The 16,019-nt window shown below is 40.1% G+C and overlaps 1 protein-coding gene across 5 annotated transcripts; it reads right to left on the reverse strand.

The window, feature by feature from the left end:
- Positions 1-667: 667 nt before the first annotated feature.
- Positions 668-15,447, reverse strand: GYG1 (glycogenin 1). 5 transcript variants are annotated; one of them, XM_035334413.1, is made up of 9 exons: positions 15,300-15,447; positions 12,138-12,273; positions 10,168-10,342; positions 9,652-9,814; positions 6,285-6,365; positions 5,736-5,862; positions 2,379-2,598; positions 1,672-1,722; positions 668-1,468 (listed from the first exon to the last, which is right to left on the reverse strand). In XM_035334413.1, exons 1-9 carry the CDS (start codon positions 15,304-15,306, stop codon positions 1,298-1,300), a joined length of 1,131 nt encoding a protein of 376 aa, XP_035190304.1. In that variant the 5' UTR covers positions 15,307-15,447; the 3' UTR covers positions 668-1,297. The 5 variants fall into 5 exon arrangements, with proteins under 5 accessions (XP_035190304.1, XP_035190309.1, XP_035190306.1 ...); XM_035334418.1 differs by lacking the exon at positions 15,300-15,447 and adding an exon at positions 15,122-15,142; XM_035334415.1 differs by lacking the exon at positions 1,672-1,722.
- Positions 15,448-16,019: the final 572 nt, after the last annotated feature.

Genomic DNA, 16,019 nt, shown 5'->3' on the forward strand with positions numbered 1-16,019 from the left:
TAATTGGGTATATCTAAGTTAAAAGTTGAACAGCCTCACTAGCTTCCTGTAAAACCCATCCCTTATTAGGAAATAACTCTATTTTGTGCTTTTGGACTAGTACAGAGTATTGGTGTCAGAAGTAAGTAATTCCTAGCTAAAGGGTGAATCTGAGCTTAATACAGGAAGTAGTAATACAGCCTTCAGAACACTGTTGTTACTGTGGTATTTATACTACTTTTTTTTTGTCTTAGAATATGTGTGGCATTCTTTTACTCTGCACACATTGAAGGAATTGTTTGCCTAATCAGGGTAGGTGCAGTTATTCAAGCAGCTACTTGATTTTTACTTGCCCAAATAGTATCACCGTTGTGTTTAAAAACAATTTTTATGTTCTACAGGGCTTACATTAGAGTTTATTCCATAGTAGTCAAAATAAAAATTCCCTTCTCCCAAGCTCCATTCTGCTTGTGCGAAAAGCTTCAGCAGGTATTTCCTCTAGCAGCTCCCTGGCAAGTGATTATATACTTTGAAAATAATTACAGAACTAGAAGATGGATATTTGCTAATGGTAGCTAGAATGGAGTTAAGAAGGTTTAGGGTTATAGCTGTTGAATATTTTAAATTATACTATTATACTTCAAAGCTCCTCCCCCCCCCCTTTTTTTTTTTAAGAATTGCTCAAAAGTTTGAGGAAGCCAGAAACATAACTTTTTATTTTTGCATCAAATGCAAATAACAGATCAAGCTCAGTTTACAAGGCCTGTAGAATATCGAACTGAACAAACTTATTCTGCCATGCTATGTGCACTGTGTAAGAAAACCTGGTCAAAACTTCAGTGCAATTGTGATTAGAAGAGCAAAGCAGTGCTATTACTGTTACATATTTTTGTATCCTAATGTCATCAATACATTTATGGTAAAGCAGAATAGCGATCACTCTAGTGTATGAGCACTCCCATCAATCAGATTTTACACCTAAAACAGCAAGCAAAGGAATCAGTGCTAATCACCTTTACGTGGTGAAGTACAAACCCAGTGTCAAGGAATATTTTGAGCCAATTGATCACAACAGAAGAAAACATGAGCTGAAAATACCTTTATCTAGTAGAGGGAACTGGATATTGGGCAATTACATCTGGCCCAAGGAATTCTGCTTCCTAGCTTTTTGCTCAGTCTTCATCTGTAGCACTGCACTGGCCTTCAGCCAACAGTTTTTTCAAACTACTAGCAAGCTTAACTGACCACCATCTACAACCTTTCTAGCTGTTAGTTCTGGAACAAGTCCTTGTATTGCCAGTACTTGAAACTGGCATTTCTACTGAAGGTAGGAGTCCAGTTTCTTCTTGATATTATCAAAGGAATCCATTCCCATGTAGTCAGCTTGACCTTGTTCCCACCGTTCCTTGCGTTCTTCGGAAGATATGGTTGGTAATACTGGTGATGGTGTTGATACTGACATGTGGGACACTGCCTCTGTAACCTCTGCCTAAAATGAAAGGCAGAGTAAAAATACAGAAATACCTTGCATATTTAAGGCAAGCAGCAGGCCATAGAACAGGACAACTAAATGGATGTTCTCATGCACAGCAACAAGCATTGCCAGTAAGCAGGGATCATGCAGCTTTCCTGGTAAAATAACAAAGAGTAACAGAAGTCACTTGGGGGGAGGGGAGTTTAAGTTCTTCATACCTCTCTACAGAAGCCACAAGAGAAAGCCAGAGTATAGACCAAGCCTGATAGCTGCAAATAGTTTATTAGAAAGATGTAAGATTAAAGAGAGCACATCTTAGAGATCAGTAACTTTAGGCTTAGAAAGGTTTAGAACTTAAACTGGCCCATGTACTAAGCTGAGACTAAAGTCTGCAGCCACCTGCTACTAAACTGTGCTTAACTAAGCTGTGCTTAAGAGCTACAGTTAGAAGCATTATTTTCGCTTTACAAATACCAAGATTCATCACTGCAAGTCTACTTAAGTAACCTATTCTCTAATTATTTATTGTAGGCCTACCTAGATTTGTTGTACCATGCAAGATCTGCATGTGTATATTGCATGCTCAACAGGGGTTCTTCTGTTTTGAGAATGTTACTAGCTGCAGCACATTAAGGATTAGGGCCGTTCTCTTTATTTACTGAAGTTACTACAGTATCATTTCTGGTGCACCATTATGCTCTTAAGTAGTTCTAGGCAAGCAGACAGCTATGTTCAAGACCACTATAGCATACTTCCCATCTGTGTTATCCTTCATTCCATGCTTAAAAAAACAGCCAAAAAACTCTGCACCCCATCAGTTAAACCACATCCAGGCTTTGAAGTAGACAGAAGGAAAGGAAATTAGTGAGACAGCACAAAATCTGTTGCATATACTTAGGTAGTATAAGAACATTAAAACACATACCATGTTTACACCTGTGGTAGCTTCTTTAGCAATTCCATGCTGCTCTAATAATGGTAGAATATTAGTCATATAGGTATCCCACCACATGTTGAGGAATTCTGGGTGAACTACTTTAGGGTCATCCATATTGCCTTTTATGCTTTTTGTTTTGGAGTCATATGTATAGTTCCATGGCTTTCTGCTTCCCAGGAAATGCACCACTTTAGTATTTGCACCAAACCTGTTGAAAAGGAAACATCAAAACTTCCCAGTTTCTGCAGGTGTCTAGAAAACAAGAGTTCTGGCTGTCAAACAAAATTTTAACCTGCAGTCTTTGTAGCTGTCCAGAAAACAAATATGAATATATTTAGAAAACTAAACACTAAATAATAAAACTGCCAATGCCTACTGGACTGAAAGCATCACTATATAATGGAGAAAAATGCAGACAATTCTATGTTACACTAGGCAGAATACAGCCAAAACCTAACAGACTGAGCTTTTTAAGTACTTACAGTCAAGTCTTTACGTGGAGTGATGTCCGTAGCTTGGGAGAGAGCAGTCTCAAGAAGCCACTACAATTGGAACTAGTTGTAAAAGTAAAAAAGATTCTACTCCACAGTCAGTAATCCTGATAACTATGCATTACAAGCATTATGTAAAGAAGGGTCAGTAACAGAGTTACCCTTATAGACTACAGCCCTGTATAAAGGAACATCAGAAGGCTCTGCTGCAGGACTACCTCTGCAAAATAAAGCCTCTAATCTATATATTTATATATAATCAAAATAAAGGCTATAATCTAGACATTTCAGAGGATGTCTGACCTTGCTACAGGGTCTTGCTAGACAGCCAACTCTTAGTTTTCTAAATAATCTTACTTTGTTTTTTAAAACATTTCTTTAACAACTTTAACTCCCTTTTCAATATGGAATTGAAGCTTTTGTCCTGTTACTGCTGTGTTCTTTTGTAATACAAGTGTAGATAATATCCATTCCTTTTGTAGTAAAGAACTTACACTAAAAGAGACAGCATTCATTTAATTCCTCTATGATTTCATAAATAGCGTTCAGCTTGAGTCAGTTTGGAGAACAAGCAATACTACTCTCTCTAGTAATAGTGACTGTCTCATCTAGCTCATTTTGTGTTGTGTTAGGATTTCTCAAAATACTAATGAAATGGATAATAATGCCAAACTGCTTTGTCTAACTTAAACAGCTTTCTTTATTTAAGCATTCCTTGGTTGTTTGGACCTGGATTTGGTTGCGTTATGCTACATACAGAGACTGTGCAGGTATGTTTCAAAGACCATACATTATTCAAAACAAAGCAATATGCATTTAGGTGGGGATTTTGTGCTATTTGGTATTTGACTATTTCCGTACACTATTTTGACCATTATCAATTATACTGCCAAATGAAAACCCACGCATGGGTGAAACAAGGTCAATAACTGCAGTAATTGTGAGTTAAAAAAAAAAATACAGGCTCGGGGGTCAGTTTCTGGGCTCTAACTTCAAAACCCATATGTCAAGATTTGGCTTAGTAGGGCTACCTTAGCTTTGTTAGCTGTGACAGCACTATTTAGCCTGAGTTGTCTTCATCTGTAGGATGCTGTTACTCTCAAGAAACTTGTCATTGTTTAAAAATCAAGGCTACTTAAAACTTCTTACACAATCTCTAGCTTATGTTACTTTGTTACACTGCTTCTGTAAATGAAGTGTATTCTTAGTATTCTGCCCACTAAAGACCTGTACAACAATTGACAGATGCCAGGCTTCTACTATGCCCTCGGTATCTGCTTTCTAGATAAGATGCAGTACTTTATTCTGATGTTTAAGCTGAACTGTTAGAAAACATTATGTCCACATTTTCTACAGCAACTGATCTGTCTTTCCCCATCTCCCAAAATTCAATGTTTTGAAGTTAAGACACCATTTATCATTACTTGGCATTTTCTTGACCAAGACTGCTGTGAAGGTTAGCCTTGCTGTACAAAGCTACAAAGAGCTTTGTTATCAATGTCAGTAGGTTCAAATTTCAGTTTATTCCAACTGCTGTTTACTCTGAGTAGCTGATCTAACCAAAGGATGTTGTTCCACCTATTGAACAGAACATTCATTCTCCTTAAAAGCTGCACTTCCAGCATTACACCGTTTGAAGGTCTGCTGAGTTCAGTTAGGCAATCAATTCAATCACTTATATGGAATCTTCTTCATCAGGAGTCCCCAGTCCAATTAGTCTTTCCTAGCAACAAGGCCTTTTGTAAATTTAAGGTCATGTGGATAACCACCAACCAGTCATGGAAAACAGACATACTTTACAATAGACGTTAGCTTATCAAATGTTGTCCAACTACTTAGTCATTCTCAGGCTTGCATAGATTTCTTTAAATAAGTGTTCCACTTTTAGCATGACAGTATTTCAGATGGTGCTTTGATCACAAGACACAGTCTGACCTTGAGCCAGCACAGTACTGCTTGTGCTAGCTGCTGCTTTAGACACTAGTAACTTGATGTCATTCAAAGATCAGGTTGTTTTTTTTGCAATTGGTACTTTCCTCCCTCCCCCAGCTGTCATAGCTCTTAATTAATATGGGTTTCAGTGTAACATTTCAGCTTTTAGAGCTGCCCCCATTTCTTCTGTTTAACACTTTGAGTGACCTTGCCACTGACAGAGGGTTTACTCACAAGCCAAATTTAATACTGCTAGGGAAGAGACTTTTTTCCTTACACTGGAAGTGTGCAACAATATGGTGCCTGGGTATAGTCTGTTCCATCGTGCTATTACTTAAGGAACAGTTTTAGATCTAGAAAGACTGTTGGGAAAGAATTCTACCTCTATGCAAGTCCTTGTTTATTATGTTTATTTGAATAGTGGATAGGTTGATTTTAGCTAACAGTTGTTAAATACCAAAAGTAATTTAAGTGATGAGAGTGCAAGTTATTTGGACAGGAGCAATACCATCAGTGACATACTGAAGTTCAGCTCAAGAAGATTCAAGAGCTATTGCCTTTGGCTAGAGCTCTGACAGTATCCTATACTGGTGTTGTGATTCTCTCTTTTGCAGGTAAGCTGTCAAGTGATGTTGATTTACGGTAATCACATTACCACCAGGAATGAGTGGTTTAAACTACCAAGAGTTTTCAAAGCTTTTCAAAGCTTATTTATCATCAGGACTTTAACTATTAAAGTTTTTACTTTAAAGTTTCAAAGTACACTTTATTTTAAAGAGTAGAAATGTATACGGTGTTTTAGTCGCACTAAAAGTTTTTTTTTTAAATGGCGACCATTATGTTCATATTGTACTTGTTCATTATGTTACAATACATTAGTTTATATATGCTCTTGAAAGTCTTCTTAGAATTCTGAACTTACGCTTTAAATGCTGGAAGGTAAGAATACACAGAAGTGCTGCTCAAGTTATAAATAAATGGTAGATGTTTGTTCATGTCTGTTGTTGCCCAGCTGCTGAAGAAGGTATTTAATAACCCCTGGTCTGCACCTGAAAGATAAAGGATTTATAAGCTACAAGCATACAGCTATTTTAGAGTCTTTCAGTCACTCTACCAGGCCTTCCTAATTAAGAGTTGGTAATGCAGTTTGTCATGTCCAGTAGGAGTTTGGCACTGATCCCTACAGTTCTATTTGTAAACAATCCTATAAACCTTGTCTTTGAAAAATAAAAAAAAATAAAAATAAAACAACAAACAGAATGAAAGTAGTAGTAAGTGCAAGGTTACTTTTGGTTTCTAAGAGACAGCAGGCAACTCTCAATCCCTGCCATTCAGTTTATTTTACAGTGTTATCTTCAAGCAGTACAAGACAGCAGAAAATACTTGACAATTGGGTACTAAACAGTTGCTTCAGCAAAACTGTAGCTCACATAACCAAGTGCTAACAATGAATTTTATTATTTATGCTTACAGATATATGACCACAGTCTTGGAGCTGGAGTCAGTGGTCTTTTAAACCTGCAGCCCAAGATGCATCTACCTATAATGGGATCTAATAAGGAAAGCACATTCAGTCTTAGACACAGCACTAAAAAAGAACCTTAATCAAATCCATTAACAGGCAATGGAAGTTCCTAGTTCTGTACTATTGAGGGGTTAGTCAGCAGCTTTATGAGGATAACCACCTAAATCATGGCTAGAGCTACAGTTTTGGGACGGGTCAGTTTGCAAGTAGAAGTTGTAATGAGGTCAGATGAGTCTAAAGTTGTCTGGTATGTCAGTAGTAGAGTAGCTAAAAAAAAAATAAGCACCTGGCCCAAAGCAGACTAGTTTACAAGCAACTACTGAGAATTAAAAGCTACTTATATCCCCTCTCATTCATTATTGCAGTCAATATACTTAGACTAAAGTGTGTGTAATGTATTCAAGAACTGGACTTAGTTCCTCTTATGAAGGAGATTGAAGAGGGTCCCTCAACTTGCATTTGCCGTCTTCCCTCCACCTGTTACTGCATTCACAACTAGCATTGCTAAACAGGTGATAGATAAGAGACAGTATGTTTTATTTTAATCTTCAGATTTTCTGAGGCACTCAGTTGCTGCTGATTCAGGAAAAAGGTTTGTTTTTTCTTTGAATGACCTATAGTTAAAGTCAGGACAGTAGAAAGGTTTACACCCTCAATGCAATTTGAGCAGAATTTGCTTTTTGTAACTGAAGTGCCTACACTGACACTTTGCAATTAAATTTACAGGACATACACTGACAAATACAAGTTCTAAGTATCCCATTACAGCTTTGAGCATACATGCAGATTGCAGAGCGGGACGCTGCAGACAGATTCAGTCCAGTAATTTCAACCCCCTGACTTGCCTCTCAGCCCCTAAGGATGAAAAGCACTTTTGAACAAGTTGCCTGTCACAAGAGATCAGAGTCAAAGAAAGCAGACAAGACCTCTGGTCTTTACTCAGTTATATAACATTTTAACCTCTAACGTAAAACAGTGTTATGAATGTTCATGCTAACAGTAAAATAATCTAGAAGATAAAGTCTTGGAGACCTCAGAACAGGTAGCTCATAATTAAAGGGGTAGCAGTGTGTTTAACTTACTCTACATGACTTTATCATTCAGACTTGTTCCACATACTCAGTTTTTTTTCCAGATTGCATGCATTTGTGCCAAAGCAGCCACTGAAAGCAAAGTTTAGCTGTCCTAGTTCAGACTTCAACAGTAGTCTTGTACAAATTGGCCCTTAAACATAAAATCAGGCAGTAGTTAATTAGCTACATGTCTACAGATAGAATTCTGCTGCATTATGGCTTTAAAAGTAAAAGCAACTCTTTTAGATACCAGGGTAAAAAGCCAGAGGATTGTGCAAGTCTTATCAACAGCTCTTGCTATCAATACTACCAGAGGTCTTTTAAAACCAGACATTTTTCCTCCTCTACTTCCCTATTGTCTATTTGAACTTCACCTTTCTACATAAAGTAGCTGTCACTACATAAGTAGCTGTCATTGTACCATTTCTGGACAACAGCATTACATAGGAGCTATCCATCTGCTCTAGTTTATAATCAGGAAATACCCTGGAAGGTCTTGCATTTCCTAGTTAGTACTACTGTAGATGTGGTGCTTTGAGCTTGATTTCAGTTATGCATAACTTGGTAGATTACAGAGTTTGCATCCCTCTACCCTATTAAGGGCAGTAACCCTCCACAGATGTTTCTTAAGAAGTTTCCTAGGAACTTTTATTACTGTCTGTATCAATTTAAGTTTAAATCCACTCTCTCCAAGTTCATAAGCTCAATAGCAGCATATACAGGTAGGGACAGGTAAGTCTCCACTGGCTTATTATTTAGATCAATACTACCATTTAATAAAAGCTGAGTTAAGTTTATAGCTGAAGTTAAAATTACAATTCTAAAAATTTGGTACTTAACAACAACACTGGTGGGTTAATAGTTTAACAGCTGCAACAATGGCTACATGTTGACAACATTAAGGAAGTTTCACCATTTTGTGGCTTCAGCTCTCAAGTCAGAACACTGTGGAAGCAGTTCTATTTTTTGAAAGAACAGGGGCCTTAGGCTTAGAAGATGGACCTGCTAGGAATCAAGCTTAAAGCTCAAAGGAGACAAGTCTCAGATATAAGTGGAGCTACTCAGTGAGTTTCCACAAAGTTTTTTTTTTTTAATATTATTTCAACAATTCAGTACCATCCTGCAGCTTTTGTCATATCTAGAGGATCAGTTTATATCCAACATTTAAGAGCACTCCTAGAGCTACCAACCACTGTCTATTTAGTCATGAGGTATGGACAGACCCTTCATTACAGTACTTATTTTCACTTATTTACTTGGTAATATTAAGCATCCAACTGAGACTTACATTCTATAATAGGCCACACATAGGAGCCCATGAAGTTACAGGGATGATTCTGCATACCAAGACCGGCATCTAGAATTTTTACCATTTACAGAGTACTGAAAGGTAAGTCAACAAGCTGACTAATTGCCTTCAAGTAAGAGTACAATTTAATGGTCTTATTACATAGTTTTCTGCAGCTTTTTTGGTAAGACTTTTTTTTTTTTCCACAGTATCTACATAATTAAATTTAGTGACTGAAACAGAGAGCTCATCATTTAGAAGCCTTTAACTACAGCAGATTTCAAGTAACCTGTGTTCACTGCAATGGTAATAGATTGCAAAGACTAACAGGACAGCAGAAGTTGGCTTCTCAAACTTAAGTCTGGCACAGTGACCAATCCTAAGTGACCTACAATGGGTAGCAGCCAATGCTGCACACACTTGATATTGCGAAAAAGATGGTCACCATCCTGTAATGGTAGGAAGCTGTCACACAGTATCAAGAGACAGTTTTATCTTCAAATAATTTAGTTTCTCGGAAGGTGCACTCAAGTTGTTTGTACTACTCTTCTTTCCTCACAGTAACTTGAGTTAACATAGAACACCTGGCCTTGAGTGTTGATAAGCTTAATTTATTTAGTAATGCATGAAGCACAGTGCTACCTACAGTTTCAATTTGTTCATGCATTCACTGCACTTGCTGTATCTCAAGACTCCTTGTTACATGATTTTGCCTTGCTAATGCATATAGCTGCTCATTTAGAGGCCAAACTCTTACATTATTCCAGGAAACCTGACAAAAGTAGTTTTACATATTAGAATAATATCTTCTATTGTGCTAAGAATGATTGTGTAGTTACACTGGAGTTCAGAATTCCATCAGAGTCCCCATGATACATATCTAGTTACTGAGCCATCCCAGCCCCATTGCCATTGTGGTCTAACTTACATTGGAATACAAATGAATACATACCATCAAAGCTGCCTTTCTCTGTGGCAAACTGTAACAGCTGATTGTATGTTTCAATGGAAGGTCGGTAAACAAAAACTCCAGAATTAAAACAATCAGGCCAGCCTGGATCTGGTGCTGCAGACAGCTCTTCTCTCTCAAAAAGCTCATCGATATTTGACAAAACCTAGTTGTAGGGGGGCAAAAAATTGCTTTCTGGTTTCTAGGGTAGGAATTGGGGTATCTTGTTTTAATGGATTTTGACATCCATCTTTAAGACATGAAATAAAATTCTCATATTGATGCTCTTGTCTTATGGAAGACGATATGGAGATAGCACCCACAGACTACATGTTACAAGGAATTACTTAGACATAAGTGCACATAGATTTTTAGAGAGTTACCAGTCCAAACAGCCAAGACCACCTCTGTCATCCCTCCTTCCCCTCATAAATAAAACAAAACAAACACCACAAAAAAATCCAACCAACAACCCTCATACCAGGTCATGAAGAGGTACCATGAGACATGACCACTTACCATTGTGTCTGCATCCATGAAAACACACTTTGAAAACTGTGTCAGTTCCCAGCAGTGAAGCTTTGTTAATGTGACACCCAGCTCAGGTCTTTTCATTAATGCTAAGTGTGCCGAATCCCCACTATCCAGGATGTTTACCAAAATCACTTCATCAAATACTTTTTCTAGCACTTCCCTGCGGAAAGAGTTAGTTGCCAAAATTTAGTTCTATTGTTCCAGTACTGAACCACTTAACAGATTCCATGAACAGAAGTGGAGTAACAGAGAACCTGGCAATATTTCTTGTGCCAGCAGTAAGAGTTGACTACATACAGTGGGATGCATAAATATACCTGTTAACCTCAAGGTTTCTAGTTTGTAGTGGGCACCTTTTAGGGAGCAAAGAATTACTACCTTCCCCACTCCCCCAGGGCTTTAATTGGTATTGCTACCAGATCCATGGTTACATAGTACAAGCTTTCCACATGGCTTTTTTTTCCACAGTCAAAATAATTTTTTGGTGAGTGAACAGTCTACTTTCAGCAGGCAATTAAGAAATGGGAAGCTGTTATAGTAGTTTGAACAGGACACTAGCTGAACTCTAAACAGCTGAAAGGGAAGTTTATACAGTAATCATGAGAACATAATTCCGGATTTGTGACTGCTAGGGCCATGTGACCTGACCCAGTTACTAAAACTTCCTTTATCCTAAAAATCCGTAAGGGCTCACTTAATTGTGGTTCTGGGTACAGCAGCATTTTGACTCAATATTATTTTCACCTCGAGGGTGACTAAACTTTTCAGACAGCATAGTAAATTTTTGTGGTAGATAACCAACCTTTGCTTTACCATCACTGTTTAGTACAAGAGATATTAATGCAGCTTAAAACATGAAGTATCTGTAAAGTCTCACTATTCTATAGAATATTTTGTGCCAGTAACTCCAGACCATTTGATTTCATCCACAGAGCTTGTAAATGTGTTTTAGAACACTGTTTTGCAAGGCTGTCTTTACATCAACAGTTTGGCACAGACAGTTGCTTCTGAACTTAAGGCATATGTTGTTTGTGGACACAAAGTATGAAGTTCCATTTAACTACCTATCAAGTTGTGTATCTATTGGTTTTCTTGCTATAGCTGTTTTAAGGGCATGGTACTAACTGCATTGGTCTAGCACAATAAGCACATCTATGTGATTCATCTTGAAGGAGCACAGTCACTTAATATGTTAGAATAGATGTGCCTATGTGAACCATCTTTATAGTGATAAGACTGTTAAGCTCCCACAGAACTCCAGAGATATTAATTTATTACTGAACCGCTACCATCCCTGTAAGTTATCTTTTCAGAACTTCCCAGATAGAGAGTCTTAACCTATAATCTGTAGTTCATATAGCAAGTAAACTATTGATACGGAAAAAGCACCTTGTCGGTTCCATGCTGAGACCAGTTCTAGAGAGGCTGTAGAAAGCAGCTGTCTCAATTTGTGGTAATACTCAAATGCCTCCATGCTGCTAATTTAACATACGTGATGCTACATTAGTTCTACTCGTTTTCTTCTCCATGATAAAATCTGATTTGAAGCATCTGCTAAATTTCTATAGTTCAGGTTACAATAACTCAATCCAGAATGCTTCAGAGGTAAATACCAGTCCCCTACTTCCATCTGTCTATGCATACAGAGACAGCTAATGAAAGCATGGGCAACTTTGCATTGTCAGACAGTTTTCAGTAGGGCTACAAAAGAGCAAAGATCTAGTTGAAATATGTCACAGCTTAGTGCTCTAACTGGAGAGTATTTTTTAAATTTATCATATGGAAAAAATGTTTTATGTCTGAAGCCCTTACAGAATTCCAAATAGTTTAAGTTAATTCTGCTAAGCTTAGTTAAGTTTCCAGAGTTTTGGAAGGTTACCAGCAAGAAATTTAACTTTTTTCAACTTTCACAACAGCAGCAGCTGTGGCAGTTTAATGCATTTAAATGACCTTACCTCATAGAATCTGAGACCTGAGGAGTTATAAGTGCAGTCAGCTTCCTTGTTGTCCTGTGCTGTTGCAAGGATGAACCAAGTACGAGTGCTCCTTTCACATAGGAATCATTTGTGGCTAGAGTCACAAAGGACTGGTCTGGAAGAAATTAACTTTGTCAAAGTTAGCACGATCTGCTCCTTCAAGACTAAAGACCTCTAACCTGCACTAACTCAGCATCGCACCTACCTACGTGGCAGAACAAAGCATATTAGCATTGCATAGCTATACTTGCTATTAATAGCTTGACACACAGAAAAATGCAGTAAAAAAAAAAAAGCATTGCAAGAGAAAACAAGTTGCAGTTTTCCCCACGGGTTAAATATGTCATGCCAGATGTTACAGATGATGAAAAAGGTCTAGAGATGTATTTTAGCCAATTATATACTATTTTAAAGCTAAAAGTATTAGAGGCAGTAAGCTTGCATTTTTTTTCTAAAGTTAGTAACAGCAGAGTTTGATAAAGCTACACTGGGTTCAGCTTTGAACCCTGAAGCTAGGGCACAATAAAACTTATGTTTTGTTTTCAAATTAAAGTAAGCATTGAATTAGATCTTGGACAACAGTACTAAGTCTGAGTAGCTCGGGATTTTGCATATGAGTTGTTTAGAAAGACATGGTTGCAGCTGTGTAACAAGAATGCAAGATTTAAATGAGAAGTATCTAGTAATACGATAAGCAATTCAAGACTTGTAGCAATAGTTTTTGCTCTTTAATGCTCTCTAGAGAGGTAAGGCTGGATTGTTACTATAATTCTCTTCTCTAGCAGTAACTTAAAAATAGAAGATGCATCACTTTGCCATATGCTACTTATCGAGGCCATATAGTACAAGCTTTTGCCAGGGTGGGACTGACACAGGAAAACAAGTGACCTTTAAATTTCTTCAGTTCATTGTTAGCTCTCTCACTACATAGCCCTTTCCAAGCTACAAGGCTTTATAAAGAAGCAAACACTATGAACAAAATAGTTTCTTCCAATTTCAATAGTAGATTTTTACATTAAAATTTATTTTTGAAACATTTATTTTCTTTACACAACTAATTTAGATCAGGATGGGGAATGAGGGTTCTGAGCACTTAGAGACTTAAGATCAAGTCTAGTAGTAAGATTAAAATACCAACTATTCTATTTTCAGAGATTATTGTTTGGGACAACTATTCAACCCATGAAACAGTCACATTTTCACTTTTTTTTTTTTTTGAGTTATGCCATCAACCAACAGTTAACATCTCATGTACCATAACAGTCTATAAGCTCAGCAAACCTGGTTTGCAAGCTCTAGAGGGTTTTATAGCTGGCTTGTACTTCACTTAGCAGCAAAACCAGCTCATCCCCAGAAATATTGATTCTAGTGGTAAATGCAAAATTCAAAAAAGCTTCTACAATGCCAGAAATTAATTATTTTTCAATTCCCTTAGTTTGTAATAGTTCATATAATCCAGCAAATCTATAGAACGGTCTCCTGTTTCTTCAGAGCTTTGAAGCTTTACAAACAGCAAGTGTGTAACATTTTAAGCGGTATAAACACCCTTCTAATATGGATGTATGTTCATTACTGAATTTGCATGTTACTCCTCAACTGCTCAATAATAGTAGTCTGCCATTCTACATAGATGGACAGCTAACTAAAAATCTAATGTGGACAAAGTGTGATTATGCCAGCAAGATAAATATATTCTTGCTACTGACAGACTAGTATTTTTTGTTTAACTGTTAGCTTGTATATTCCTAACAAGTCTCTTCAACTTCCTGAAACTAAGTGCATTCAGGTTCTGCGTTGCCATGTTTGCTGGTTAGGTAGCTTGCATGACACACACAGAGGTTTTACAGAAAATAGTCAATTTACAAATTGAGTAAGGGTTAAGAAGTCCCCATTACATCTCAACTGCAATAGGATTCACTATGACTGCCTGATGGGATGAAGGTATAAGCAACCTGTACATCAAAATCAGTACGGCTTTCCAAAGTTTTGAATAGAGCATATTCTCTTTCACACATTCTCTCAACTACAGTCATAGCAGAAGTACATTCACATGCTACAAATTAATCCATACTATGGTTTAGGCAAGACCAATTACTGCTCTATATAGAAGTAAAATATGCAAGAGATAACATGGGAGGGATATCTGCACAGCATTCTAATAGAGCTCTCAGCCAGAACCATGCCCAGGGACATGCTTGGCTGCCCAGTCCATAGGCTATAGTAGCTGTATGGCACCGTCTTTGCAGGGGCCCCTAACAGAGAAGGGCAGCATTCCAGAAGCCTGAGCTAGGAGCAGTCACTGGGCAGTGTGCAGGACAGTACTAGAACGTTTGCCCCAGGTGTTATATATTCGACCCAGGAGCATTTAACTTGTTTTAGGTGTGCCAGCGTACAGATCCAGAGTTCTCAGTTTTTTGTCTACTCCCCTGCTCTCCGAGTTTGTTACTGGTACCTCTCAGTCCTGAGTACAGGATTCCTAGAGACAGGAGCATCTAAGCAAGGCATGCATTGGGAGAGGCAGAGCAGATGATTTCCTGCAGCCTTCCAGATCTGAAAGTGAAACCGGCGTCGCTGACAGCTTCATCGGTAGTAACAAGGGGGGAGGGGTAAAAGGAAGAAAAAGAGGCCAGGCATACTTGGAGAGTTGGTGAGGAACTGCAGAGCGCCGAGAGGCCCGGAAACTACGAGCTCTCTTCCGTGTTTCAGGAGAGGGTGAGGTTTTTCTCCTGCGAGCCGCTGCAGCCCTGGGAGCTCCCCGCACCCTCCCGCCTCCCTCACGGCGGGGAACGGTACCCGGCGCAGAGCTGGGCTGAAGCAGGAACGTCCTTTTAACCCGCACGGAGGTGCCGGCGGGGCGCCCCCACGGCCCCCCACAAGCAACCCCGGCCCCTACCGGCCGCGCCGTCAGCTCGCTGCGTCCTCGCATCGCGGGCCGCAGCCGGCAGCCCGCCCCAAGAGCTCACCGCTGGCAAGGGCTGCTGCCTAAAAATAGGGGCCGCCGCAGCCCGCCCTGCTCCCGCGCCGCGGCCAGGACGCGGCCGGGGGCGGCGTGCCAGTCCCGCTCGTCCAGCCCGCGCCGCCAGCAGCGCTCACGATCCGCAGCGCTGGGGCCGGGTGGCCGCGGGGAGGTGCGGCACTGACCTGCCATGGTGCCGGCTCCGCGGGACGGCCCCAGCAGACGCGGCAACCGCGCTCCAAGCTCTGTGCTGCGGCGTCTCCTTATATAGGGGCGGGGCCGCGCGCCAGCTGTCTTTGGCCGGCAGGCGGAGGCCCGGCCCTAGGCGGTCCCTCGGCCGCCGAGGGGTGGGGCCTCCGCCATGATGGACGGCGGCGGCGTCACGTCACTCGTCCTGGGGCCGCGGCAGGGCTCGGGCGCTGCGCGAGGTTCTTGGGCAGGGAGCGAAGGGGGCGCGCGGGACCGCGGTGTGGGGGCCGCATGCCTCCCCTCGTGCCTCCTAGGCGGCGCTGGCTTCGAAAATACTCCGTTGTGTGGATGAAAGGTCGGAGCTACGGCTCGGGCTGGCAGCGCCGCTGGCCCGGGAGAGTGCTGCTGCTGCGGCCGCCCTAGGGAAGGGTTGAGGAGGAGCTTTCACTTTGGCGTTAACGCCTTCGTGCCTCAGTTAGGAAACTGTAATTCCTATCGTTGGTGGTGCTTGGCATCTCAAGGGAGTGCGTGTCATTAGGTAAGATCGCAGGATGGTTTGGGTTGCAAGGGACTAGACCTTAAAGACCCGTCTAATTCCACCTTCCTACCCCCACTGCACACCCCCAGCATGGGCAGGGACACCTCCCACCAGACCAGGTTTCTCCAAGCCCCATCTAGTCTCGCCTTAAACACTTCCACGCATGGGACATGCGTAA

This window comes from Oxyura jamaicensis, chromosome 9 (assembly GCF_011077185.1).
Source record: "Oxyura jamaicensis isolate SHBP4307 breed ruddy duck chromosome 9, BPBGC_Ojam_1.0, whole genome shotgun sequence".
NCBI classification, from domain to species: Eukaryota; Metazoa; Chordata; class Aves; order Anseriformes; family Anatidae; genus Oxyura; species Oxyura jamaicensis.

Coding starts and splice junctions, on each gene's coding strand:
- GYG1 (XM_035334413.1), bottom strand. Junction 9,815..10,167: donor TCATGGATGCAGACACAATG/GTAAGTGGTCAT, acceptor CCCTACAACTAG/GTTTTGTCAAATATCGATGA. Junction 1,469..1,671: donor CTTGTGGCTTCTGTAGAGAG/GTATGAAGAACT, acceptor CTTTCATTTTAG/GCAGAGGTTACAGAGGCAGT.